This window comes from Paramacrobiotus metropolitanus, unplaced genomic scaffold (assembly GCF_019649055.1).
Source record: "Paramacrobiotus metropolitanus isolate TYO unplaced genomic scaffold, Prichtersi_v1.0 Parri_scaffold0000007, whole genome shotgun sequence".
NCBI lineage: Eukaryota > Metazoa > Tardigrada > Eutardigrada > Parachela > Macrobiotidae > Paramacrobiotus > Paramacrobiotus metropolitanus.
The window spans coordinates 843,213-870,027 of NW_026570227.1; the positions used below are offsets into that span (position 1 = coordinate 843,213).

Below are 26,815 nucleotides of genomic sequence, written 5' to 3' on the forward strand. Positions count from 1 at the left end.
TGGAGTGCTCTTTTTTCTTAAACTGAGAACAATCGAAGAAATAGAAATTCAGGATCCAAAGAAATTAAGGACTGTAATTTCTTTTCTGATGATTTTGTGCCCATGCGTCAATGCGTCCATGCACCCTCATACCACTTTTTCAAAACATAACTTCGCAGATTAAGTAAGGAAGTATGGATTGCATTGGCACATGGCAGTCCGGTTTATGATTAGAGCACTTCCCATAAAGGGTGCTTAACCAGACACTTACTGCTGCGATGATTGTTTTTTTCTTGTTATACTGGTGCACCAAACACTTCCGCTTCACCGCATGTAACGCATGCAGTATAAAGCTAATGCCGTAAGATGGATAAAACAGATGTACAGTTTATTTTGTTACGTGTCCAGCTGCTGATCGCAGGGCTTTTACGGTACCAGACTTCCACGTGTGCGCACACAAAGAACTGAAGATGCAACGGAGTGTTTATCTCATTTTGCTAATCAGTATCTCCATCACCGGCCAAGCCAACAGCGGCGTTACCGTGGATCCGCAGCAGCAGAACACCAGCCACCAAATGGTCAGCGGCAACACCGGCATCCCTTTTGAATCCATGTACAATTGCTTCCCGGACTTATTCAGGAAAGCCTACGCCGGTCTGGTGCAAAATATTAAGAGGTGTGATAAAAACTGTGATGCCAATGCAACGGAACGGTGCAATAGTATAGCGGACCGATGTGATTGTCTGCCGGGATCAGCTCGCACGTCTGTTACAGGAAAATGTCAAGGTGGACTTACACTATTACTGTAGCCGCCCGCACAAGTTGCTCCATTGGCAGATCCGGCCGCTGCCTTCTCCCTGCACACACTGCGCTGAACAGCGAGCAATGTGAGGCCAAACATCCGTATACCTCACTCTGTGGGGCAACTTGTGCGGGCGGCTACAGTACACAATTAAGTCAAAATCAACATTTAATTTGCAGTGTATATGTTTAGCATCCGTCCAGTATAGCGTTGGACTAGCTGTGGCTGAACTGTGCGGAAAACCGTTGTTATTCCAGTCTCACATGTCAAATTTCTCACATCCAATAATTCAAGAGTTAGCGGTCGTCGTGTGCTATCAAGTAAGTACAGTACGAAGTACAGAGTATTATGGCTGCATATGCACAGTATATAATTTCACATTCTGCTGTTTTGTACAATAACATGCATACTAAGCAATAAGCCAGACCTTGCAATCGCCTTGCAGAATTACTGGTACCAGAAATTAAAAGTGAAGCCGAGAAAAGGGAAATGCCGAAAACAAACTGTAAATTAATAGGCTGCCGCTGCACGAATACTATAACGTACATGGTACTGGAATGATAAGGTGCCATGGGATCATGATGTAACATTACAGATCGAGCAATTACTGAACAAATCCGGCGGCTTATCAGCTGGCCAGTATAGTCCCGGGTCGTGTTACCCCAGCAGCTTTTCCCCTGGAAAGGTGGTGACGAACGTCGGTCTGGCTTTCGTACCTGCTGCACGCGACGATAACGTTTCACCAGCGGAACTGGCCACGGCGCTGGGTACGGCGCTAAATAGCGATCCAGGCGCCGTTAGAGGGGATGCCGGTGGACTCAGAGTGCGTCTGGCTCCGACGGACGGATTGGGGAGAGCTCCGGCCATTTCTCAGCCACCCTCCGTTGGTGGCAAAATACATGCTGATTCTAACAGCGTAGAAAAACGCACTACATAATATATACAAAAATTATCTGCATGGTTTTTGCTAGTATAAAAACTATTTTTTAATTCACAAATAGCCGTTGCTTTCTGCATGGTTGGCCTGTATGAAAATAATTTTGTCGTTTCAAGACAATTTTTTAGAACTGCTATTCGTGGCAGCATTCATATTCAAATCTTGCGTTACGTGTTACTAACCGCAATCGCAATAATCACCAAACCATGTTACTTTGTCCTAGTTAAAATGGAGTGCGTATTGCTGCACTTCTGGACTGCTCAACGCTAAACAAGGGAGCGAATACTGTCAGCGGTTCCACAAAAAGCAATATTATACTGTAGAGTAACCCTGCACTTGACAGCTTTTTTTACAGCTCAGAGAGACGTACGCTGTACGAGCACATTCACCATTTACATCTGCTGCCTGAGACTAGGCAGACAGCACATGTGAGTGCAGTGCAGTCGGCTCTGAGCCAGCTGAACGTTTGCCAGTACTACAGTGCAGTATAGCTCCTGTCGTACAAAAAGGCTGTCAAGTGCAGGGTTACTCTACAGTACTTGTAAAGTGGTGAGCGTTGTACCGAAAACGGTTTCGTTATGGCCATTGTACTGTCCGTTTATACTGTATATAAGCCCCAGTCGCAGTTTTTACTTGAGCAGGTGTGCAACAACAAATTCGATGTCGGGACCGGACGGGATTATAATTTTTTATCTCAGGTCACGAGCTCTGGAGGCCCTCCATGTCGATGTCCTTAACCCCGTGCGTCCTGAAACGTGGTTTTTCACATGAACAATGGACTCTTCTTACAAGGTCGGGAATTTTGTCCGCAAAACGTCGACGATTATCGATATAAAGTTACAGTACGAGCAAGTACGAGTACGATCACTTTTAATCACACACAGAATATTATTGCTGTCGGCTGGTTTTCGGTCAGCATTCAGCGATTAGCAGTACATACATATTAATGCGACCGAATGGTGTTTCCGACAGTACAGTGAAACCTCTCCTTAAATACACTTCTGTTTTACTTTCTATCCTCTATAACATTCAAATTTCAGACTGCAAGAAGCCGGATTGTCTCGTAGACTACAGCGATTCTCTTTATAGCATTCACTTCTTTATAAGAGTTTGTGCATACTCTTTCGGCGGAACCGAATGTTACTCGGTTCCGCCGAAAGAGTATGCACAAATATAATCTGTGTACTAGTGTAAGGAATCTCTGCTTAATATAATCTATATTCTCTTCCTGTTGCATTCAGTTACGTACAATTAACTGGATGCGATTTGATGCATTCAAATCACAAAGTTCACAATTTCGAATAGTAACGAGCAACGTTGACGTTTAAAAGAATTTATCTACAATCGTAACTAGAAGTCAGGAAAGGCTCTGGTTACTTTTGACTATTTATTCAAAAAAACCCGTTAAAAAACGCAATGCACGTAAAAGTTCTCCTTATGAAGTTACACTAATTTTTTACTGTCATGTTAATTTTCATGGTAATAAGAAAATAGTGCGCCGCTCCGACCCCCATATAGGCATATACATCACTGCAACGCGGCAGTTTTTCTTTATACAATACGCCCCGGTATAATATACGGAATCGATGGAACCGTGCCTGTATTTTGTTGAGAAGTTTTTATATTCAGATAGCAAAATAATCCGTCACATCAAATTAGTTCTATGGGATATGTAATCTCACAGCGCGCAAGCAACAAGCTACAGAAATACAGAATATCAGAACTGAATATCAGAACAAAACTGCTGAATATCAGAACAAAACTGCTGAATATCAGAACAAAACTGCTATCTTTTCAGTAACTGCTACTTAAAAAAATGCTGCAGAAATTCATAAATCAAGACTAAGATATCGGGGCTGTCACAAATCACAGTTTAGAAGATACGAGTACCGTATACCACTAAACTCGTCTTCTTAGATTCGCCGGCAAAGCGGATGGCAACACAACAGACTGCAATTTTTGCTGTCCCCGTGATCGCACAAGCGAACTTATCGATGTCTTCCGCTCTCGTGCAGGCTGTACAGAAGGCGTTCTGCTCTTCACCGAAGCCAGCTTTGGTCCACTGCTGACACTCGGTGTATTGCTGGATGCCACAGCGTCAATCGGGCAGGCGCAATAGCAGTTCGAATAGAAACACCCAGGCGGACAAGGCGGAATTACGTCACACGTCATGGGCGTGGTCGTTGTTATCGGATACCTGTTGACATTAGAATTAACGTTGTTGCTAATGCTAACGCCGGTGCCGTTGCCAGTAATTTGAGAGTTGCCGTTGACGGTTAATCCGTTGGAGTTGTCAGAGTTGCTGTGGTCGAGATTGTTGAGTGAGCCGGTGGCGGCGTTGCCGTTGGAATTGGCGTTGCTGTTGCCGCTGACCACCTGGTTGCTGGTGTCCTGCTGCTGCGGATCCACGTTGACGCCGCTGTTGGCTTGGCCGCTTATGGAGATGCCGCTTCCACCGGCGTTGTTCATCGATTGACTGTAAGTCGATGGCAGACCGTTGGTCCACGTCGACTGGCTCTGACTGTTCACTTGCGTGTGCCCCACGCCGGATGCGGCTCCACTCCCGTACACGTAACCGTTGCTTCCGGGTTGACCTATACGAAAAATTAAGGTTTATCGTTAGATGTTACAGTAAAACAGACGTAAAAGGATCCACCTTTTGTTTAGCTTACCGTGGACGAGAGGAGAGTATGCGAGAAGGGCGGCAATCAAGCTAGCGACGAGCGTCATGCTAAACCGTGCAGTAGTCTGGTTAACGGAATAAAAATGGAGCGGTGAAGATGTCTGTTCGCGGCCGGTATGAAGAGTGAACACCCGCATTTGCGCTTGTTCTTATTGTGGGCAGGGTGCGCTTGATGGCGCTGTTAGGCAATCTGGGCTCATTTGTATGCAGACGGAAATGTGTTCGACTTCACGCATAAATCACATACTTGTCAAACTGTCTAATATGTGTAAATGTTCTAGTTCAAATCCATTGCAATTTGCGTCCACTTCCTTGTTTTTCGCTGTAAACAACAATATTTTGTCACAAGAGAAACATGCAGATCGAATTTCTTTATTGTACCGGCTACCGCCAACAACTTTCAGGCTAGAGCGCATCTGCCGGGATCGCAAAATCAAATATTTGGCGTTAACCTTTTTTTCCTGCATCTATATGTGTACTCGATTCATCCAGATATCTGAAAACGTCTGTAATTATACCTGTATCTGTATATTCTTTATCCTACCTGTATATCCCTGTATGTATACCTGTATGTCCCGCTAGATTCACTTTTGTCAACATTCCTATCGGGTACCACTTTCCATTTCCACTTTCTTTGGACGCTCCACGCTTTTTAAATTTCAACCATTAATTTATCTTTGAGAAGCTAGAAATGAATAAACCTTTTGAGTGTACCATTTTTTTTGGGCTGAGAATGATCGAAGAAACGCAGATTCAGAATCCAAAGAAAGCAAAGAACTCTACTTTTTTTCTAATGATCTTGTACCTTTGCGTTCACCATCAAACAGGTTTTTACAAAACCATAACCGCACAGCGAACAGAGGAAGTATGGATTGCATTGGCAGTTCGGTTGCATTTCTAATTAGAGCACTTCTCATTAATGGGTGCTTAATTAGACATTAATTTAACATTGCGATTGTTGTTTTTTAGTTATACGAGTGCACTAAAACTTCCGCTTCGGTGCATGTAATGAATACAGCATTAAGCCAATGTCGTACAATGGATAAAAACCAATGTAAAAGGGGTTATTTTTTTAAACGCCGAGTTACTGGTCGCCGTAATATTAGACGTACAGTAACAGACTTGGAAGTGTCCGCATACCTTCGAAGAAATGCAACGGATTGCCCATCTCCTTTTCCTAATCAGCACAAGCGCCGTTGTTCGAGGTCCGTAGTACGTTTTTCTGTTGACCGCTGTTCCGTTTAAACAGGCATGTTAAAATTTTGCTCACTACCGTAGGTCAACCAGGAAGTAATGGCTACGTGTACGGAAGTGGAGCGGCGTCCGGAGTGGGAAACGCGCAGGTGAACAGTCAGAGCCAGTCGACGTGGAGCAACGGCCTCCCTTCAACGTACAGCCAGTCGATGAACAACGCCGGTGGAAGCGGCATCTCCATCAGTGGCCAGGCCAACAGCGCCGTCAACGTGGATCCACAGCAGCAGGACACCAGCAGCCAGGTGGTCAGCGGCAACAGCAACGCCAACTCCAACGGCAACGCCGCCACCGGCTCACTCAACAACCTCGACCACAGCAACTCTGACAACTCCAACGGGTTGACCGTCATCGGTAATTCGCAGATCACCGGCAACGGCACCGGCGTCAGCGTCAGCAACAACGTTAACTCCAACGTCAACAAATATCCAATAACAACGACCACGCCGTATAGTTGTGACGGTGTTCCTATTGCATGCCCGGCATTTTGCAGTTTTTCTGGATGTGGCTGCATATGCCCGATCTACGCTGAGGGAGCTGCAGCAGCGCCCAACACTAGTTCCAAAGGGTCATCGTTAGTCAAGGTGAAACGCCGCTGCAGCGAATCAGAGAACGCGGAAATACAGTTCCGCGTTCGCGTACAATGCAGCGATCGCAGAGCGTTAATCGTGCAGCTGCGTCTGGGATTGGGAATTTAAGAAAACGCTCATAAATTTTTTAGTCCTTGTCAGTCAGTGGTTCTTTGTGATTGCCAGTGTTGCCACGCTTTCCAGTTAAATTTTGCACTGATTATGCAGTTCTTTGGGATGCGTGAGATTCTTATTTTAATAAATCCTACCTTATTAGGTTTTTTAAGTTCGTACATTCAACTGGATTTTAGGCTTTCGAGAGGTACCAGTTCTCGTGCACAATGTAGGTTCACGTATTATAGTGTTCAATAGATTATGTATTCCGCATGCCATTCTGCGGTCTGTGCTTTTGAAGTTGAGATATCCACTGAAAACAGCGACACAGTAAACATAGCTATTACAGTAGAAGTACAGAGAGCAGATATGTTTTATTAATGCGTTGGAATAGGAGAAAATCATACAAAAATACAAATTTGAGCGGAATTTTACTGGAACACGGAGCAGCACTGTACTGTACCCGCGCGAGTTTAAGGGACAGTAAATTCCCCTGGACCGCCCGCACTAGACGTCGGTTTCTTTGATATCTGTACCCGCGCGAGTTTAAGGGACAGTAAATTCCCCTGGACCGCCCGCACTAGACGTCGGTTTCTTTGACATGGTACAGTAATATCTATCGCCTCTATAAATAGTCCTGCAATGCCTCGATCATATTCTACGTATATTTTGGACCAGATTCTACAATATCTGCATGCGTCTATCTGCATCATTAACACTTCTTTTCGACAAACCACACAATTATTTCGTCACGTTCTATGCCAGGAAATTCCTGACAGGAATGCAGATGACAATGCAAAGAAACGTGCCAGTGGCAGGCTTTGGTTGCGTTGGCTTCTACATAGCATTACCTCGTTTATGCGTCAGTTGGTTCTACTCTTCCACGTTCACGGATACCACATCTATCATTTATAACAGCTAGTTTGTTACGCAGTCACCACCCTGTCCAATTTCAGCTCATAAAATCCGGCTCAAACAAATGCCTATATGTTTCGTAATAAACGGATTTGTATCAGCCGCTCAAAGGAAATCAGACTCATACGATTGAAAATCGGCGTCGTAACCGGCTTTTCTCTCCTTTAGTCTCCAACCAAATTTCCACTAAAAAAAACCTCTCCACAGATGCATTCTGATTGCACATGTAAACGTGTGCGATACGGAGGTCACATGTCGTTTGGCAGTTTTTTGGAGGCTGTCTGACAGATTTCTTCATCATTTATGTAATAATTCTCCTTATGATCTCGTACATTTTTGGCATCATGCGCAGCCCTCCTAGCATGCATACGGAGTACACCAACATGCTAACCCAAAACAGTCTTGAGCTTTATCACGCCGCCACCTCCGTCCACCCAACCGGGAACCTCTTAATTTCTCCGACCTCCATCATGTACGCTGCCATGCTGCTTTACCTCGGCGCCGGCAACACCACGAAATCCAACCTCGACACGGCTCTCCACTTTGACACGGCCTTCCAAGGCAACAAGTCACGGGCGCTAGCGGCCCTCGTCCACACTCTCCATGACCTTTCCCCTGCCCATCCCGGCCGTGAGGTTCTCCGCATGAACAACGGGCTCTTCCTACAAAAAGGCCGTGAATTTCGTCTACAGTACATCGACGACTGCCTGGAACTGCTGGCAAAGGTGGAGACGAAAGATTTCCGTAAACCGAAACAAGCTCTGAACGAGATTAACTCCTGGGTCGCCAATGCCACAGCCGGAAAGATCCCGGAAGCGTTATCCCCGGCAAATATCAAACAAGAAACGATCGCGGTGTTGGTGAATACTCTATACTTTAATTCCCACTGGCTGAAACGCTTCAACCCCAAAGCAACGGTTACCAGAAATTTTACACTGTTGAACGGTGAAGAAGTGGAAATTCCCATGATGAAGATTAGTGGGAATTTCCCGTATGCGGAAGACGACAAAGTGCAGTATCTGGCGCTGGATTATGTTGGCAAAAGTGTGCGAATGATTATTATGCTGCCGAAGAAGAAAGACGGATTGCGGGAACTGGAAAAGAGTATTACGATTGGCGGACTGCAAAAAGCGTTCGGTGTGACCTTGAGGAAGCGGCTGATCCATGTGGCCCTGCCGAGATTCAAATTAGCCAGTGATGTGGACTTGAAAGCGGTGATGCGCCGGATGGGTGTTGCGGAGGCATTTAACGACAAGGCCAATTTCACGGAGATGGTGGAAGGCGACGATGTGCATGTGGGCACTGCCATTCATAAAACGTTCATCGGTGAGTCGAAAAGTTTGCAGTTGTGGTAAAGATTATGCGGCAATTAGATAGTTCTGGTATGGAATACGGTGCTCATACTTGTAATCACAGTTTATTGATAGTTCTAATAATTTATTTTGAATAATCCACGAATCTTATGTTATTGGATAGATGTAGATGAAAAGGGCACGGAAGCGGCAGCGGTGACGGTTTTATCGATGACACGTTCGGCGCGGCCTTTCTTTGTTCCCCGAGTGCGGCAGGTGTTCTTTACGGCCGATCATCCTTTCATGTTCGCCATTCAACATACGGCAAGCCAAGCCATTCTGTTCCTTGGACGCGTAGAACATCTCAAGGGGTGACCTTTCGCCATTATAAGTTTGAAAGCATCTAGATGCTACTCATCATGCTAGTGTCTGTCCTTGGCTGACAGTTAGTGCTTTGCTCGTTTACAAAATGAGCGAAGGTTATTTTTGATAAATAAAGACAATCAAATTTGTTGAATATCCCTCGATTCGTTGACGAAATGCCAATTATGATGCTCGTCATTTGTGCATTATTACCAAATTATTTTCAAGGCTGCTGTGGGTTGCCAGATGAAAATTAAAAAATATCGCGGGCATAAACATGGATGAATTTTGTTTATTTAACAGTCAACACACCAGGCGGGTGCCAAATAGGCAAAGGCTCTTTCTTATATCCCTAAGAAAGTTCTCATTATTTGTACGTCCTTCGAACCAGGACGTTTGATCCTAACTTTTTTCGCTTTATTTTTTAAACTTAATGTCGAAAACGATCAAAAGGATGGTCTTCGAGAAAATGGCTGGGCAAAATTTAGTCGCTTTTCTACCGGCTTCCTTCGAGTGCGGATAACTCGACAACGACAGCAGTAAAAAAAAATCCCAAAATTCGTTCTGTACTAAAAATTATGGGCTACAAACCAAGATTGTGTACAGGAAAACTGAGCTACTGGTCTGTGTTTAGTGATCATTAAATCAATGGGAAGTAGCATGCAACTTCTCCCACGAAAACCAACACTTTTACAATCACTACAACGAACATCACCTGCTGCGCACTGTTACAGCTTCTAGATCGATTTGCGTCACATTTCAATTATTGACGGACCACGTCGATTGGGTTCAATCTTCAAACTGATAATTTCTCCTCGACCTTTTTTTAAAATGCCGTAAGGTCGACCTTTTTTTAAAATGCCTAACGTTATTCGTACGAAACGTGCAGTAGATGAAATTGAGTCTGGTAGCGAAGCCTATTCAAGTGACAGTGAATGTGTCGACACAGACAGTGACATATCTGATGCTGAACCCGAGGAGGCCGACTATCATTCAGATACGGTGTCGGAGGACGAAGACTTTGTTTATTCGTACACCTTCAGAGCGAAAAACAATGTGGAGTGGTCGACCGCGAGTGGTGATACCGGAAAGACAAGAACTGCGGACAAAATGACTGGAGTACCAGGCGTGCGGCCGCATGTGCGAGGAACGGTAGCCAAGCTGGTGGATGCTTTCAATGTTTTTTTCACCAAAGACATGAAAGCCGTAATACTTATCCATACCAATGTGAAGGGGAAACTTATGTTTCCGAAGTCGTGGACGGAACTGGATGCAGTCGAACTAGATGCATTTCTGGGCTTGCTGATTCTGCACGGCGTGAATCATGACAGCAAAAAGCCATTGTGCCAGCTGTGGAACGAAGCGAAGGGTCGACCCATTTACAACGCCACCATGTCTCGAAATCGTTTTAGCGAAATATCTAGTGCACTCCGTTTTGACAACAAGAAGTCGCGATATCTGCGCGAACTTACTGATAAACTGGCACATATTCGGGAGTTGTTTGAATTGTGGGTACCAACGTTGCGAAATTCCTATCTCCCTGGTCCTTATCTAACTATAGACGAGCAGCTTTACTCGTTCCACGGCCACTGTAAATTCAAGCAGTATATTCCGAAGAAACCCTCCAAGTACGGGCTGAAGAATTTTATCCTAGCTGATTCTGCCTCGAAGTACTGCTGCAACATACAAGTGTACACGGGAAAATCTCCGGGCGCACCTCCAGAAAGAAATCAAGGGCGCCGTGTTGTTTTGGATCTTGTGCAGTACCTAGGAGTCGACTCCGGAAGAAATGTGACGATAGACAACTTCTTCACTGATCTCGAATTAGGTAAATTGCTTTTACCTTTGTATAACTGCTTTTAGAAATGCTTGAAATTTTTTATGAATTATCGCATTTGAATTGGGTCGACCCTTGTATCAACATTTACAGGTCTTGAGTTGCTGAAACGAAATATCACTCTAGTCGGAACGATGCGCAAGAATAAGCCAGAGATACCAGCAGCCTTTTTGCCATCCAGAGAACGTGCCGAATTTTCCAGTCTTTTTGGTTTCACAAAGGAAGCCGCACTGGTTTCGTATGTTCCAAAAATTGGCAAAGCAGTTATACTTCTCAGCACCCACCACCGAGATGCTGTGGTTGAAACGACCACTGAGAAGAAACCTGTCATCATCACCACATACAACGAAACGAAAGCTGGAGTCGACTCGCTGGACCAAATGGTTACCATGTACAGCGTGAAGCGTCGCACGCGTCGTTGGCCCGTAATTCTGTTCTATGATATGGTTGACATATCTGCGTTAAATGGATTTGTGGTGTGGATCGAATTAAACCCAGCTTGGAGCCGAGCAAAACACCGTAGACGACTGTTTTTAGAATCGCTAGCCGAAGAGTTGCTAGAAACCCATCTGCGTCGACGCCTGGACTTGAAGCACATCAGCGCCACAGTGCGCGGCACTATCAAAGCATTACTCAAGATTCCAGAGGAAACGGGTCGACCCATGCAGAAAATTCCTGCACCTCCATTTACTGGTCAGAAGCGCTGTAAAGTGTGCGCGAAGGGTACGGATCGAAAGACGACTAAATACTGTGTTTTGTGCAGAGTTCCTGCTTGTGGTGAGCATACTTATAATATTTGTGTTAACTGTGTGAATAAAACAATCGGTGAATAAAATGTCAGTTTATTTCACATTGCGTTCCGGCTAGTTACGGACAATCTTCACAACACAGAAATTTGGTGAAGGGTAATGGAAGGCGGTCCAAACTGCAAACAATCAAGTAAAACGGAGTCGACTCCAGAATCAAGCACGTGTACATACGTCTTTGTGATGTTCTTCTCCAGGAAAAATCGCATTCATACACTGAACGAGTTCCTTTGGATAGACAACCGATTTTGGCAGCGCCACACGTTTGGAATTCTGCAACATAGAAAGAATGAAATTTTTATCGCACTACCTTAGATACGATGGGTCGACCCGCGACAATAAGATGACTCAATGTTGTTTACAGAAAAATGCCGTTTAGTTTGGAAAACATTCTAGTTGGTTTTTTACCTTGATTTTCGTCCATATCTGCCGATAGACTGAGTGCCTGGCACTCTTGCCAGTCAGACGCTCCCGCTGTACACTGTCCACGATATTTCCTAACCACGTTGGCGAATTTAATCTACAATTTAGTAGACACGATGGAGACGACTCCTTAGTTTTCCGCTCAAGTGCTTCACAGTTCTTACCCAACGGAGGAAAAGAGGTTCTCTAATTCTTCATGCATGTCAAAGACAGGTCGGAGTTACGAAAGAACAAGGAGTCAAGCAGCAAGCAGTCCACGCTTTCAGCAACGATAAATGGGTCGACCCAGTCCAAGCAAAAAAAGTCAAATTGAATCTAAGATATCGATCTAAGAAATATTTTGAAAATTGAAAATCATCACACTTTGTTCTAATGACTTAAATTTTAACACACTCCAGCATCGTTCTGTTCGAATGAGTTTTGCTCGATTTGTACCTAGGTGATGTTACACAGTGATTTATGCTAGCTAACTAGATTATCCGTATTTTTGAACCCGGGTAGAAAAGCCGACTCCGCCTCTTGCCTATTCTGTGCCCGCTTGGTGTTGGGACAAACAATTTTTCTTGGTGATTTAACTGTTAATGAAGTAATTAACAATCTGGAAGTCACAATACCACAGCAATAACTCCCATTGAACTAGCTTGAAAGAAGAAAATATCTTCGTCGTCCGTCAAATTGTCGAACACCCGAAGGCAGACATATCATTACCTCTCTGATTCTCCCTACTCATGCAGATGGGTTCCAGCATTGGCCACTTGATTGTAGGTGGTGGGTATTTGTGACTTTTGGTACACTGCTACACCGCGTCTCTCCCGGCAACTCTACTCAGTCTACTGTATACAAAATTTTAACTTACGGTATATATGTATTGATCTGTGGTCTGTTTTCTTGTGCAGTTTGAGTTCAAATATATACGAATACATTTATCAGTTTGGACCATTATAAGTTTAGGCAATCAGTAAACCGCGGCAGATTGAGTGGGAGTGCTTGTTTGATTGCCTTATGGCTTTAGTCAGTCTGTAGTTTGTGCAAGCATTCGTTGAGCAAGCTGTCATACCGCGAATATCTTTTCGGTATTTTTATAATTTTCCCTTGAAGTATTAAAAAGCCACCATGCATCTTTTAAGTTTAACTGCGCTTTTGGCGGCCGGGGCCACCATCGCTGTGTGCAGCCCCTCCCCACCATCGGCAACGGTTTGTCCGTCAGACCTTTCCGGCCTATCGCATTGTGTTAACCCGCTGCTAGCGTACTTGGAGTCCAGTCCAGAAGGTCGCGAAGTGAGTAAACCCGTGTCCGAATTAAACGTCACCGAATCACAGCTGAACAGTCTCTGCAGGTATCAACATGTTGTCGATTATTTTGTCCGAACTAACAGCCGAAATATTATGGCTTACCCAGTGTTTCGGCAACCTTGGTTACAGCCACACCCGTAGCGTGTTCCAGTGCGCCCAGACGGCCGCGACGCCCTGTACCGGCACCAATCCCGAACTGATAGAATTTCTGGCTGGTGTAACACACCTCCTGAATGCCTGTGATCGGCCGGATGCGTACAGCAAGACCCAGGTGGCCCTGCAGTGCTTCCGCACCCTCTTTCCATCCGCCACACGGTTGAACGCGTGTGCGGCACGGGCTCGTCGGCAGTTTTGGGTGTTGCAGGGTCAACCGGTGGATCCGTTGGAACTATCACGTACCGGCATCGTCTTGCGCCGATTGTGCTGGTAAGCGGCATAATCATGATGCTCTCTGAAATGAGAAGTATCAAAACTTTAATTCTACGGCTTTTGCAGTTATACGAAGGCCTATCACGCGTGCATTGGCACGGAAATTACGGATCGGTGTGGATCCGCAGCGCAACAGATGGCCGACAACGTCCGCGATGCAGTCCTAAACACGTTCCGGTGCGGTGGAGAACGTGGGAGGTCATGCGAAGCCTCACTCGCCGATGTTGACCCGACGAAAGACCGCATGCAAATATAACCCAGTGGAATGACTGAATGATGTTGATATTTCGGCGTTGTCGATATACCGATAACGGCATAGCGATATATGGGGTGTTGTCTCTGTGTTGTGTCTGTCGAATGTACAAGCAATGTGGAGCTCCAAATGTATCAGCGTTCTAGAATGTGATACGCAGCGAATTAAAAATGGTAGGAGGCCGCGAAAACCAAATTTTGAATTTCAGCGTATTAAAGCTGCCGCTTTTGCTGATAGGTTTTAAATGTAACCTTTCGATGGGCGACATAATAACCTCCCGTTTCTCACTGCATAATATGTAAACTTTGTTATTCGTTTTGTTGCGTTGCAATCGCCCGGAAATTTCTTTCAATCATGTACGGTAGTTGAATGATCGGCAGTTCCTGCGATCCAAACAACGTAAGCCAATCACCTATAAAAGTCGCTAGTCATGACAGCTAATAATCAATCCAAAAATCAGCAAAAAGTATTTTGATCTGATCAATGGATTACAGAGCTCAAGATACGCTGCCCAGGGTACTGTGGGAATACTGTGGAAAATGCGTCGATTTCTTTGTAATCTGTAAATGGTGCGGCAGTAGCAGTAGTCTCCTTTCCCTAAATACCGGAGTTCAGTGCCCGAATTTTGTTACCCGTTATTCAAGTTCTTTGTACACCATGCTTCCTGTGGGCACCGTTATCGTGTTCCTGACAGTAGTTGTAATTGGTTCAGCCACACCGGTCTGCCACCATACGAGGGTCACTGATTTGACTAACTGTGCCATGCATCTCATCACATACGTAACACTGAACCCGGAAGAATCAAAAGCAGTTCGGACCTCACTGCGTCGCAGCTTAGGAATTTATGCAGGTAATTGACAACTAAGTACCTGGTATACGTATACGTGTTCTGTACTAGAAGATACACAAAAAACAATAATTAAGCAGTTAATACCTGCATTGGCAAACCGAGCCTAGCTACAAACTTTTTGCTGCATCAAGTCGTTTGACGGAGTCATAAAAAATCTCTGCTCTTATGGTTAGGGAATAGAAAATCTTCGAACCTAAACGCCTGGCTGATTAAACAGCATCAGTGTGTATTTGAATGCTTTGCAACCGTTATGCCCATGAGCCAGGATTGGAACTACGGTGAAAAAGACACACTCTGACTGGTTAAACATGGACGATAACATAAAGCCTTCTGCAACGAGATCCAAATATATTTACCATTTCTATAAAAATTGTGCACCTGCAGATTTGCTGCTTTTTAAACTGTTAACGTTCATAGCAGTGCAAACTGTGTAGATAATAAAATAGTGCTGCATAAAATCTGTCACTACGGGGAGCGTCGTGCTATTTAATGAATTGCAGCTGAATTACAAACGCACGAACCGAAAACAGATCCACTTGGGTACTGGTCAGGTTGCTAAGCATACCTACCTGACAAAGTCCCTAATGCCGCAGCGTCTAAGAAAAAAGGTCATGGCTGCTATCTTCGTAAGGGATACTAGTACTAGTACAGTAACAGCAAACTATTCCGTTAGCTATTGGTACAGACGACCACCGTTACACTCAGTCACTTGAATTGACCCTTCCCCATAATGTTTTCAAATTGGTATTCACTTCTTTTCTTAGACTTACTCGTAGCGTGGTCAGCTGCGTGCAGAACGTCACGGCATCCTGCACCGGCATGGACGATTTGCGGGAGGCGATGACCGGCGCGTTAAGCCTGCTCGAGGTATGCGATCGACCCGACTTGGACAGTAACCACCGTGTGCTGATGCAGTGCGAAAAGACGTTAAACCAGACCATCGGTAGCAAATCACGCGCCTGTACTCATCGTGCCGAACGAGAATTTAAGCAGATTCAAGAACCTTTCAGTCCACTGGGACTTCTGGAAGTGTTCGAAGCCGAAAACGTACTCCATAAATTTTGCTGGTAAGCGAATCGGAGTATGCCTTTAACCAAATACGGAAGTATTCGCATCTTTTTTGTAGCATCACAAAATACTATTATGCCTGCAGTGGAACGGAGGTGGCCGATCACTGCGGACCGGAAGCACAGAGGACAGCTGGAGCATTCCGTAGTGCGATTTTGGATGCCTTTAATGTAATGGACCACGTGGTGCGAACTGCCCGGCGTCGTTCCCGTTGACCGCGGAAGACGAACAGTCGACGGCTGACATAGGTAGCGCTCTAACTCAGCGCCTGAAGGACAGTTCCGAAGAAGTTAACTAAATCAAAGGGGAATGCGCCGGAGACACCTTCGTGAAAGAATTGCAATGGGACTACCCATATGGCCAAATACGGTCGATAAGGAACCAAAAAAATAAAAAACTTCAGTCGTACAAATAACAATATGCACAGGCAATTTAACAAAAAATATCGATACATATTCTCACTAATTAAAATGGCGGTTAAGATATTACAGTACTGACCTATCTGTAAGTCAAAGGATAAAAGAATAACTAACAAGTACAACTACAACACATACCTACACTCCCGATATGCTATCCGAGTCCGGCAAGGTGCCCATATTACGCATAACTCGTTCCCGTTTTGAGTGCGAATGGTGACAGCCACTCCCGGATGTATTCATTGGCAATTCATCTGTTCTTAAGTCGTTTTTTTTACCAGTTTATCTATCTGCATCTGATGCAGAAGCTAACCACATAACGATTTGCCGCTGCCGAATTATAAATTTTTTACATAATTTATTCAGTCGAAAAGCTTTAAGTGCCCATATCTGTACATCCAAAAGAGGCAGTGAAGCATTTTAAAATGCACACCACGGAGAAATTTGCAACCATGCTAAAAAGACGGAAAGAACCACGTCGGAAAATAGTAGAGCAATGTTATGAAACTCTGGATAATCTGATTAGACTGGAGCAAATCAGCATCCTGGATCTGTTACGTTTAACTTAAGGATTCCCGATAAAGTAACTGGGTAAACATCAAAACGCTCGGATACGGAGTGTCGCTATAAAAGTTAGGCTAATGATGACGAATGTTTCGGTTGTCTGCTCCGCGAGATCGCTGCACCGCATTCCGCTCCCGGCTTCTTTCCATGGGTTTGCTCTGCCGGCGCAGTGATGCCCTAGATTTGCTGTTCTCAAGGATTACCGGCCCAGGCGCGCAGACAAATTTACAGTTCACCAGAAAACATCCGTTAATGCACAAAGGTAGAAAGGTACAGAACGTACTCGTCGAAGGAGTCGTCGTGGTTATCTGGTACTGGTTCACGTTGGAATTAACATTGTTGCTGATGCTGACTGTCCCTTAAACTCAAGCGGGTACAGTTATCAAAGAAACCGACGTCTAGTGCGGGCGGTCCAGGGGAATTTACTGTCCCTTAAACTCGCGCGGGTACAGATATCAAAGAAACCGACGTCTAGTGCGGGCGGTCCAGGGGAATTTACTGTCCCTTAAACTCGCGCGGGTATACTGTCCCTGTAAACTGTACAGTAAGTTCCGTGTTCAGTAAAATTCCGCTCAAATTTGTATTTTTGTATGATTTTCTCCTATTCCAACGCATTAATAAAACATATCTGCTCTCTGTACTTCTACTGTAATAGCTATGTTTACTGTGTCGCTGTTTTCAGTGGATATCTCAACTTCAAAAGCACAGACCGCAGAATGGCATGCGGAATACATAATCTATTGAACACTATAATACGTGAACCTACATTGTGCACGAGAACTGGTACCTCTCGAAAGCCTAAAATCCAGTTGAATGTACGAACTTAAAAAAACCTAATAAGGTAGGATTTATTAAAATAAGAATCTCACGCATCCCAAAGAACTGCATAATCAGTGCAAAATTTAACTGGAAAGCGTGGCAACACTGGCAATCACAAAGAACCACTGACTGACAAGGACTAAAAAATTTATGAGCGTTTTCTTAAATTCCCAATCCCAGACGCAGCTGCACGATTAACGCTCTGCGATCGCTGCATTGTACGCGAACGCGGAACTGTATTTCCGCGTTCTCTGATTCGCTGCAGCGGCGTTTCACCTTTGACTAACGATGACCCTTTGGAACCAGTGTTGGGCGCTGCTGCAGCTCCCTCAGCGTAGATCGGGCATATGCAGCCACATCCAGAAAAACTGCAAAATGCCGGGCATGCAATAGGAACACCGTCACAACTATACGGCGTGGTCGTTGTTATTGGATATTTGTTGACGTTGGAGTTAACGTTGTTGCTGACGCTGACGCCGGTGCCGTTGCCGGTGATCTGCGAATTACCGATGACGGTCAACCCGTTGGAGTTGTCAGAGTTGCTGTGGTCGAGGTTGTTGAGTGAGCCGGTGGCGGCGTTGCCGTTGGAGTTGGCGTTGCTGTTGCCGCTGACCACCTGGCTGCTGGTGTCCTGCTGCTGTGGATCCACGTTGACGGCGCTGTTGGCCTGGCCACTGATGGAGATGCCGCTTCCACCGGCGTTGTTCATCGACTGGCTGTACGTTGAAGGGAGGCCGTTGCTCCACGTCGACTGGCTCTGACTGTTCACCTGCGCGTTTCCCACTCCGGACGCCGCTCCACTCCCGTACACGTAGCCATTGCTACCGGGATCCCCTGTTAAAAATATGGACGTTTAGCCTTGCTCTGTTTCTGCGGTCGCGTTTTCTAGCGTACAAACCTTGGGAAACACGACATAGCAAGAATACTGCAATCGTGATCGTCAAAATATAACGGTTCCGTGGGGTCATGGTTATGTTTTAGTCTTCGAAGCGCTACGTTTGCAAAGAAAAGTGGAAATCGTTTCGATTATCCGCACGGCATCTGTCTTATAGAATGCCTTCTTTTATTACTATTATGCTGTCATTGGCGGAAGTTGCGAAGTATCAAATTTTGCAGCTATGCAAAACAACATGTCGCCGGTTATGATTTATTTTTCCTTCCTTATTATTCAGTAACGCGCTGAGCTTAAGCCAAAACCACAACAATGACTTCCTTGCTCGTAAAACACAGGGGGGGGGGGCTAGTTTTAATTACCGGCTATAGCAGTATAGCTATACACAACATATTCCCATCGTCTCAGCATTGGCCACACAAATTTCAGCAAATCGCTCATAAATCAAGATATCCATATTAAAGAATACACAGGAGCTGTCCCAAATAATTTCTTCATCGAAATAATCCAGTGTGTTTATAGCTATCCACTAATCGTATCGAATAAGAACTGACCGACACACGAGGAAGTTTATTAACGCTGTACAAACGTAATGCAAAAATGCCGACAAATTTATTCACAGTAAAATATACCGTTCACTGCATTTCCGCCTGCATTCAAAATGAGCTTGTTAAAGCACAGCAGCGCATTAAACATTCAAAAGTATGCATTAACTGTTGATATTCTTTTTTTCGAAAACGGTGTCTCAGTTTCTATTCCTACTGCAATCATGGCATTCTTGCCCTTTGCTATAGTGTTACTCTGCTTGTCTAATTGCATAAAAGGTCAGTATAAAAGGAACAATTTTAAGGGATTCCTTAATTTAAAGTGCCATATTTCGCGATTTTGTTATAATAACTAGCCATACTACTGTTGTGGCAAAACTGGTGGGATTAACGCCTGTACAGGAGTACTTTTCTGACAATGTTCTTTCTCACACAGGTGATCCTGGCGGCACGGGTGGAACGAACGGTGGCGGCTCCGTCACCCACGGCACCGTCGGCCTGAACGTCCAATTGCAATCAGGCTTCACCAACGCTCTACCATGATCAAACAGCCAATCCATGAACACCGGTCGAGGCAGTGGGATCTCCATTAGCGGCGAAGCCGACAGCTATGTTAAAGTGGATCCCTTGCAGGACATCAACGCCCCCAATCAGGTGTACATGGGGTTCAGTAGCGGCGGCTCCAACGGCAACGCCGCCACGGGAGCCCTCAGTAACCACGACCAGACCAATATTAATTCCGGTAATACGGTGCTGTACAGCGGAAGCTCCCAGATTAACGGCAACGGTACCCAGGTCAGTCTAAGCAACAACGCCAATTCGGGGGTCTCGCGCAGTCCCATTACCACGACGACGCCGTGGACCACGTCCATTGTGTACTGTACGTCGACGCCGTACTGCGGGCCGCCGTGTGTGATGAACGAGGTGTGCTATTGTGCGTGTCCACCGGTGGCGTCGGTCCCGTTGACGGGCAGTGCGTTGTCCAAGATGCTGCTGGATAATCATGCAACGGCGGCGCGAGAACGACCGGCGGTGGTTAAAGTACAGAAGCTAGTGTCGGGGCGATGGCGAGATGATCCGGTCAAATCCGTGTCGAAAGATGTTGCGCTTAAGAATTCTCGTATGCGAAGTTGAAGTGCAGTCGATTCAGTATTACAGAAGTATATCATTTACATGGACATACAACAGTATTAATAATAAGTTTGTGAATGTGCGTACGCTGTAAATGAGCATGCCGGGGAAATGTCGAAAGCGCTGAGTATGTTTATTTGTCAAGTGCTTTTCGTGCTCGCTCTGCGTAATGCGTCCAGTATGGTGGAAAGGAAGTTAATGGACAATTTATATACACACTCATGATGGGCTTATTGCATACCACAATTATGCATAAAAATCGAATTACATAGATCTGGGGTATGTTATGGTTTTTGCCTATGATATCCTGAATAAAGATGTAATATCATCACAATATAATAATGAGAACCAACATTTCTGCCTTCCGTAGTACTGTTTTTGGTTTCTTCCTTACTTTGTCAAACGCGCAATTCTTGACGACGGATACGAATATTACCCATGTTTTATTGGTTCATAAGCAAATTAACGAGAAAGTCATATCAATATCGAAGGAAAGCCTATCGCCGTTTGCGCAACGGTAAGTGCAGTATTTACATACAAGCGGTGCGCTGCATCTCCTTTTCCCAACATTTACTAATGCATATTTTTAACGAAAATGTAGATATTTTGGTTGTTTCCATTCGTCATGGAATCTGAACGCACGGGATATAACACAAACACTGCAACATCCGCTAAAAGTGTTTCGGCTTTTAAAGCATCTGACATATGACTGGGATACGGTGGCTGCACGATATGGTCAAAGAGCTGCACGATAATTCGCTATCGGGTACATGCTGATTTACCAGTCCTATTTTGTTTGAATTTTTATAATTGTTGCTATAAAAACCACGACAAATAAATGTAGGCATCGGAAATTTGCGTAACTTCCATTTGTTTGCAGACTATACCCTGGCAGAAATAGAATCTACTCGAACGAGCTGCACGATTCCCCGGTTTAGATGACCTTGAGGCGATCAGCGAGGCCACTGGCCAGCTGCAGTCCATGTACAAGCTAAACATCCTGGATGTTTCCAGTGGCATTATTGCAAACTCCACTGAACAAATTTCACGATTAAACGCCGAAGAGTGCCTGCTCATCGGATCGGCGCTGTTCAAAAACCATCGGTATGGTTTGGCGGCGGAATGGATGCAGGTATCCCAACAGCGTTTTGCTGAGGAAGGTCTGACTGATTCATCAGTTGTGACAACAACGCAAGCAGTGATCGAGATCGCCGTGCAGCATGCACGGAAGAACGCCACTGTAAATGCTGTGCGGCAACTGACAACGGCCTATCACGAAGAGCTGTGCCGGAACGCGGATGCAAAGGTCACAATGTCTTGAAGACTCTGCACAAGCTTAATACATGTCGCCTTATTGCAGTGCTGTTTAGGGGGTCCTTAGCAGCTACTTGCGTTGTTACCACGAAACGTACGGCAATCCGTTTCTCCTCCTGCAACCACTGGAAATGGAGATCATTAGCACGAAGCCGTCGGTGATTTTTATCCATAGATTCTTGCGGGACGATCAAGCCGATCAACTAGTTGAAATCGGCCGGGAAAATGTAAGAAGGCCAAAGAGCACATACGGCGCCACAAATCGCACAAACACCGCAAAACGCCGGTTAGCCAAAAGGTACAGATACGGTAAAAACCGTTAAACATTTACAATAATTATAGCCTGTATTACATTTACAACATCAGGTACAGCATAGTTTTTTGCAATGAATTTGGGAAAGTTACCTCTGTCAAACTTCGTAGTGCAGCGCTTCGAGCAAATACGAGCTCGTTCATTCAGCAAATCGACCGCTGGTCAGCCATGGCGACCGACCTAAATTCCCAGTATGCTGAATCATTACAAATCAAAAACTATCCTGTTGGCGGTGCGCTACAACTTCACTTCGACGTACTGCAGCAGGGCCCACTGAATTTCACCGCACCCGACAGAATGGCCACGCTACTGGTGTACCTGAACGATGTGGAACACGGTGGAGCCACTATCTTTCCCCTGTTGGATCTAACCGTCCCGGCGGTGAAGAACGGCGCGGTGCTGTGGTATAATCAGTATAAGGATGGGATTCCAGATGGACGGACATTACATGCCGGTTGTCCAGTGCTGTTGGGAACGAAATGGGTGACCATTAAATGGTTGCACAATATCGGCCACTGGAGGCAGCGTCCGTGTGGACTGCAGGAAGATAGCAAGAATGGGTTAACTGTTAGTCAAGTGCACGATTTATTTAAACCGTCCGGCTAAATATACATTAGATGGTCTCTGATCAGGTGCATTTGTGCGAGCAAGCAAAGTGCTGTAAAAATGCAGAATTCTATAATAATAAAAGTATGTTGAATTTTATAATAATAAAAGTATGTTGAAATAAAATAACCTGCTTATGAGGCTGAAAGGGCCCCAAAACAATAATTTGTAATAAAAATCCGGTGAAAAATTTGTAATAAAAAATGACGAAAAATTTGTAATAAAAATCCGGCAAGCCAGACATAATCGATCCAGATGGAAAGCAATCCTATGCAGCGGTACAATGTAAGCAGCACCGAACCGATTACATTGCAGTTTGCCGTTCCGCAGTCCCACTGGAATATTAATTTACAGAACATACCAAGGGCTCTAGGGAACGGATGTGTGCGCTCTGAACGATAGATGTATATGTCAAAACATTATCCTTCTTCTCCACTTCCAGGCAGAACGTTGTTTGTACCAGTAGAAGTATCGACCACACCGATTCAAACTTTTCAATTAAAGATCAAGCTACCGGCGTAGAAAATCGGCGCCATTTCCGAAGACACCGCCCATACCAAGAACACAAATAAGTCGGAAATTTTCAGTTAACATTATGCATGAGTCAGGAAGCAGTATACAACTGGCCCAAATGGACAGCAGCGCATCGTCCAGCCAATCACCAAAGGACGACGTCCCCGAGTCTCTCCCACCGGGTCCTTCCTTCTTAGCTTCCTTATTACGACCCTGGTTTCTTATACTGAAAATAACCGGGTTTCATCCATTGTCATCCACCGGCAAATTTTCTTTTGTTAGTCCACCATACCAGCGTCTGCTACGCATCATTTTGGACATCCTCGGTCTGCTGTGGTCCTCCGTCTTCGTCATCGGGGTCGTGCTGCTCTTCTCGGTCACTGTCATTCCCGCGGTCATCAAATCCCAATCCAACAGCACCAGCGACATGGTCCGGCAAGCCTGCCGTATCACGATACATATCGTCCTTTTAATCGGCATCCCGTACTACATCCATCTCTTTCGGGGACTCCACCTCTTCCTCCTGCAATCCCATCACTTCACATCGACCTACTTAAACCCCCCCGAACGCCGCCGCTTCCAACGCGTCCTCCTGGCGTTGAGCATCGTCCAAACCGCTATCACCATTACCCGCGTGGTGGACGCCATCTATATCCCGGTGAAACAGATGGAGAATGATTTTGTCACCAACCTCCTGTCGGTATGCGGGGACTCCTCCTACACCGGACTGCGGGCGTTGGCCCGCGGCATCTTCATCATCGACCAGATCAACCAGTGTTCGTTATTCATCAGTCATTCGTGCTTTATCGTCATCTGGTTGGTGCTGGGGGTGTGTTATACCCACTTGAGTGACCGGATGCGGGCGGGTGGCGGGGAGGAGGTGGACCGGTTGCTGGAGGAGCATGCAAATTTGAATGCGCTGGTATTGTCGCTGGAGCATAAGATCACGTATCTGACGCTGGCGTTGTATGTCAATGATCTGGTGTGTCTGCTGTATTTTATTGGTTGTCATAAAGAGGATCGAATGAATCCGGAGTATATCGCTTATGTACCGAACATTACCGCGTCGCTGGTTATCTTTGCGTTTATGGTCATGCGGACGTTTGCGCTGATTTATACTAGCGAGCAGGTAATTACGGCTGGATTAATTAAAACAGCCAATGACAGTATGATTTATTTTCGTTTACGAAAATAGTTCAATGCTTGTCACACTTGGCGTACGTATTAGTCGATGTACATGCATAACAGTGTAACTAAAACGTTTGGTTAACGGCAACATTCAGAAAATGCCCATAAATATAACGCTGATGTCGTCAGTAATAATTTTCATATTTGGTTGCATTTTTATATTTGGTTGGTTGCATAAATTTTTAGGCGAATTCCGCTGTCCCTGTAATGCATACGGTGGCTCGAACGGAAATGTCAGCAACGCGCCGGATGGATTTATTCATGCAGCTATATCAGATGGAAACCACGCCGATGACCTTTAGCCTTGGCGGCATTATTGCCACTAATCGCACCTTCATTTTATCTGTACATAAAATTATTAAGTATTTCCACTAATATTTAAGGATACGACGTTTATTCACTTAATTTTCTTTGAAGTACAGTATACGCACTAAGTTGAAGCCTAGTATCATAGCATTAATACGTTGTATGGGCAGGTTGTTGGGTTAATTCTGACCTACGCTGTCGTCATCCTTCAGCTGGACCAGAAAGATTCACCGGATCTAAATACTACTGAGTGGAAGAATTTGTTTAAAGATGCCTTGAGTGCCAGTAGACGCAATATTACTGAGTTGATTATTCAGCAGAATATCAGCATGTATGTGTATCTATGATTCTATATCATTTTACCAGTTCATAGTTCCAGTACCTCTGAGAATATAATATTAATCAACTTTAATGCACGGCTCAAGTTTGATACTTTCAAATTCCATAACCGCTCTACATTAGCCATGGGCTGACGCTAAACATAATCTAGAATATCAAGGAACCGCAAAAGAATTTGGCGTGGATTATTAAAAGAGAATTAATACTTTTTTTTTACCGCTGCTTCGCATGTAAAAGCTGTGTACATGATTACGTGGACTGTGTGAGCGCTGTAAAAGTACAGTACATAATAACTATTACCATAAAAGCATTAATTGAACTGATGGTCTTGTCCCGCTTAAAATGACATTAAGTTTTGGCAGCCGGCTGCATATGAAGCGTTTTAATTTTTCTGCAAGTTGCAGTTGGCCTCTACTGATGCGATTGAACAGCGATTCCATGAAAATGATCTGCAGTCAACTTGTACTGTATAATTAAGGTTTCACGTGAATAGCAAGTGATAATCCAGCACCTATATTTTCTAGATAATTTTTCAGAATTTTGCAACGGAGAAATCGCTGTGGTAATATCACCTGAAGGCATTTTCAGTTAAAACAGTCAAGCTTAAATTTACTGTTAACGCATCACGGCATTAGTGTCTGCTTCCGACAACACATAAATTTCGGCATCTCCATAAATTACAGACACGCCAATCGGCTGCCAACCAGCAACCGGAACAAAGTCACCATGTTGGAGCACAGCCACCTCACTTTCCGTCTGGGCTTAGCCCTTCTGGCCGCCACCATCGGGACGTGGTTCCCGCACGGTCTCAGCATGTCGGCCCTGAACGTTCCGCAGTTTATTGTCCAAAATTGGATCCGCTCCGTGAAATGTCAGCGTTTCGGCGGCACCTTCCGCGGCAACTACACCGTTGGCAATATCACCAACACCACCAACGGCCCCGCCCTGGCGTTGTGGTGCAACGCTATCCCGGCGGAGGAGAAAGCGCGGGTGCTGAGCGAGAACACGGAACTGAACACCCTGTGGGCGCTGTTCTCCTCCTTGCTGTGCGTCGGCGCATTGATCGGGACGCTGCTAACCAATACACTGATCCGGTGGGTCGGGGTCAAACGCTCGCTGATGTGCGGAGCAGGGGTGCTGGCTGCCGGGTGTATCATGTGCTCCTTCGCGCCGCTAGCAGCGGCATGGGGTACAATACGTGCGCTTCTGCTGCATCATAACCGCGCATTTCAGATAGCATACCGATATTTTCACTATAATATGTGTTGAAAGTGTGAACTCCAATAAATTATTTTAAAGCGTAATGGTTGGTATTTGAAAGTCGTTGTTTTGCAAAAGTAATAGCAATCACAGCATTTTAAAGAATTATGTCCAAGCACGACGCTGTGATTAGTTCAAATGGCCAAAATTTTGTGGAACGTTTATCTTTAACAAACCTACCCTACCCGGAGAAAATACAATTACCCCACAACAGAAATTACTTTTATTTGTTCTAAACGAGATGCGCAAACATTTGCCACAAAAGGCGCTTCACAGTTCTTTTTGAAAATAATTTTTCTTAAGTTTGATCAAAGTTTAGAATTTCTAAAATAGTTGCAAATTGTTATTGATTTTGGAAACTGTTTTCTAAAAAATTGTTCAGGAAAGGGCGAAGAGCTTTTCTTGTACTGCTCTTCCCTTTCGTCTAACCGATTCTGCGTTGCAATGCCACCAAACTGATTGTGTGCACACAATAGCAAAAAATGCGTTGTAATTTAATCGGAAGTACTTATAAAAATGCGTTGGCAGAACAAAAGTATTCATCAGGCGCTTTTGCCGTGTACCCTTACCGCCAATCCGAGATTAAAATTCTATGTAATCGATGATCTGTCAAAGCTGCCACAAGCGTCAGTAAAGCGTTATCCTACCTAAATTTATTTCAGAATTGCTGAAGGAGCGTAAGAAAGTAGTCTAAGGCATTATCGGATGAGTGAAGAACTAGTACGAATTTTCAAATTCCATCTGA

General features: G+C 44.9%; 8 protein-coding genes and 1 long non-coding RNA gene across 10 annotated transcripts; 7 read left to right on the forward strand and 2 right to left on the reverse strand.

The window, feature by feature from the left end:
* Positions 1-327: 327 nt before the first annotated feature.
* LOC129582402 (uncharacterized) lies at positions 328-1,718 on the forward strand. Its single transcript, XM_055473913.1, has 3 exons — positions 328-765; positions 974-1,101; positions 1,377-1,718. Exons 1-3 carry the CDS (start codon positions 450-452, stop codon positions 1,716-1,718), a joined length of 786 nt encoding a protein of 261 aa, XP_055329888.1. The 5' UTR covers positions 328-449.
* A 1,764-nt stretch (positions 1,719-3,482) lies between these two features.
* LOC129582353 (putative uncharacterized protein DDB_G0286901) lies at positions 3,483-4,505 on the reverse strand. The gene is made up of 2 exons (XM_055473867.1): positions 4,391-4,505; positions 3,483-4,312 (listed from the first exon to the last, which is right to left on the reverse strand). The coding sequence occupies exons 1-2, from the start codon at positions 4,446-4,448 to the stop codon at positions 3,618-3,620; spliced, it is 753 nt and encodes a 250-aa protein (XP_055329842.1). The 5' UTR covers positions 4,449-4,505; the 3' UTR covers positions 3,483-3,617.
* Positions 4,506-5,478: 973 nt separating this feature from the next.
* Positions 5,479-6,350, forward strand: LOC129582403 (homeobox protein 6-like). The gene is made up of 2 exons (XM_055473914.1): positions 5,479-5,606; positions 5,680-6,350. The coding sequence occupies exons 1-2, from the start codon at positions 5,552-5,554 to the stop codon at positions 6,348-6,350; spliced, it is 726 nt and encodes a 241-aa protein (XP_055329889.1). The 5' UTR covers positions 5,479-5,551.
* Positions 6,351-7,612: 1,262 nt separating this feature from the next.
* LOC129582404 (leukocyte elastase inhibitor-like) lies at positions 7,613-8,917 on the forward strand. The gene is made up of 2 exons (XM_055473916.1): positions 7,613-8,576; positions 8,727-8,917. Exons 1-2 carry the CDS (start codon positions 7,613-7,615, stop codon positions 8,915-8,917), a joined length of 1,155 nt encoding a protein of 384 aa, XP_055329891.1.
* Positions 8,918-14,745: 5,828 nt separating this feature from the next.
* Positions 14,746-16,056, forward strand: LOC129582484 (uncharacterized). 2 transcript variants are annotated; one of them, XR_008689626.1, is made up of 3 exons: positions 14,746-14,796; positions 15,561-15,843; positions 15,923-16,056. It is a non-coding gene; the product is annotated as an uncharacterized LOC129582484 (long non-coding RNA). The 2 variants fall into 2 exon arrangements; XR_008689627.1 differs by lacking the exon at positions 14,746-14,796 and adding an exon at positions 15,304-15,404.
* Positions 16,057-17,732: 1,676 nt separating this feature from the next.
* LOC129582357 (homeobox protein 6-like) lies at positions 17,733-18,695 on the reverse strand. The gene is made up of 2 exons (XM_055473871.1): positions 18,562-18,695; positions 17,733-18,497 (listed from the first exon to the last, which is right to left on the reverse strand). The coding sequence occupies exons 1-2, from the start codon at positions 18,629-18,631 to the stop codon at positions 17,812-17,814; spliced, it is 756 nt and encodes a 251-aa protein (XP_055329846.1). The 5' UTR covers positions 18,632-18,695; the 3' UTR covers positions 17,733-17,811.
* An 850-nt stretch (positions 18,696-19,545) lies between these two features.
* LOC129582296 (prolyl 4-hydroxylase subunit alpha-3-like) lies at positions 19,546-22,524 on the forward strand. The gene is made up of 5 exons (XM_055473792.1): positions 19,546-20,748; positions 20,833-20,997; positions 21,112-21,537; positions 21,602-21,843; positions 21,969-22,524. The coding sequence occupies exons 3-5, from the start codon at positions 21,214-21,216 to the stop codon at positions 22,462-22,464; spliced, it is 1,062 nt and encodes a 353-aa protein (XP_055329767.1). The 5' UTR covers positions 19,546-20,748; positions 20,833-20,997; positions 21,112-21,213; the 3' UTR covers positions 22,465-22,524.
* Positions 22,525-23,095: 571 nt separating this feature from the next.
* On the forward strand, positions 23,096-24,818 carry LOC129582405 (uncharacterized). The gene is made up of 3 exons (XM_055473917.1): positions 23,096-24,106; positions 24,352-24,510; positions 24,642-24,818. The coding sequence occupies exons 1-3, from the start codon at positions 23,096-23,098 to the stop codon at positions 24,816-24,818; spliced, it is 1,347 nt and encodes a 448-aa protein (XP_055329892.1).
* Positions 24,819-25,428: 610 nt separating this feature from the next.
* On the forward strand, positions 25,429-26,114 carry LOC129582317 (uncharacterized). The gene has a single exon (XM_055473824.1). The coding sequence runs from the start codon at positions 25,537-25,539 to the stop codon at positions 26,077-26,079; it is 543 nt and encodes a 180-aa protein (XP_055329799.1). The 5' UTR covers positions 25,429-25,536; the 3' UTR covers positions 26,080-26,114.
* The last annotated feature ends 701 nt before the right edge of the window (positions 26,115-26,815 follow it).

Bases quoted from the DNA above. Each gene is read 5' to 3' on its own strand.
- LOC129582405 (XM_055473917.1), top strand. From the start codon at position 23,096: ATGGACAGCAGCGCATCGTCCAGCCAATCACCAAAGGACGACGTCCCC. The intron at 24,107-24,351 runs GTAATTACGGCT...ATAAATTTTTAG, and splicing joins TGATTTATACTAGCGAGCAG to GCGAATTCCGCTGTCCCTGT. The intron at 24,511-24,641 runs GTACATAAAATT...TTGTATGGGCAG, and splicing joins ATCGCACCTTCATTTTATCT to GTTGTTGGGTTAATTCTGAC.
- LOC129582404 (XM_055473916.1), top strand. From the start codon at position 7,613: ATGCATACGGAGTACACCAACATGCTAACCCAAAACAGTCTTGAGCTT. The intron at 8,577-8,726 runs GTGAGTCGAAAA...GTTATTGGATAG, and splicing joins CATTCATAAAACGTTCATCG to ATGTAGATGAAAAGGGCACG.
- LOC129582402 (XM_055473913.1), top strand. From the start codon at position 450: ATGCAACGGAGTGTTTATCTCATTTTGCTAATCAGTATCTCCATCACC. The intron at 766-973 runs GTGGACTTACAC...GTATATGTTTAG, and splicing joins TGTTACAGGAAAATGTCAAG to CATCCGTCCAGTATAGCGTT. The intron at 1,102-1,376 runs GTAAGTACAGTA...GTAACATTACAG, and splicing joins CGGTCGTCGTGTGCTATCAA to ATCGAGCAATTACTGAACAA.
- LOC129582317 (XM_055473824.1), top strand. From the start codon at position 25,537: ATGTTGGAGCACAGCCACCTCACTTTCCGTCTGGGCTTAGCCCTTCTG.
- LOC129582357 (XM_055473871.1), bottom strand. From the start codon at position 18,631: ATGACCCCACGGAACCGTTATATTTTGACGATCACGATTGCAGTATTC. The intron at 18,498-18,561 runs GTTTGTACGCTA...TATTTTTAACAG, and splicing joins GCTATGTCGTGTTTCCCAAG to GGGATCCCGGTAGCAATGGC.
- LOC129582403 (XM_055473914.1), top strand. From the start codon at position 5,552: ATGCAACGGATTGCCCATCTCCTTTTCCTAATCAGCACAAGCGCCGTT. The intron at 5,607-5,679 runs GTCCGTAGTACG...TCACTACCGTAG, and splicing joins CACAAGCGCCGTTGTTCGAG to GTCAACCAGGAAGTAATGGC.
- LOC129582353 (XM_055473867.1), bottom strand. From the start codon at position 4,448: ATGACGCTCGTCGCTAGCTTGATTGCCGCCCTTCTCGCATACTCTCCT. The intron at 4,313-4,390 runs GTAAGCTAAACA...TTTTTCGTATAG, and splicing joins ATACTCTCCTCTCGTCCACG to GTCAACCCGGAAGCAACGGT.
- LOC129582296 (XM_055473792.1), top strand. From the start codon at position 21,214: ATGTACAAGCTAAACATCCTGGATGTTTCCAGTGGCATTATTGCAAAC. The intron at 21,538-21,601 runs GTCACAATGTCT...AGTGCTGTTTAG, and splicing joins GCCGGAACGCGGATGCAAAG to GGGGTCCTTAGCAGCTACTT. The intron at 21,844-21,968 runs GTACAGATACGG...CAAACTTCGTAG, and splicing joins AAACGCCGGTTAGCCAAAAG to TGCAGCGCTTCGAGCAAATA.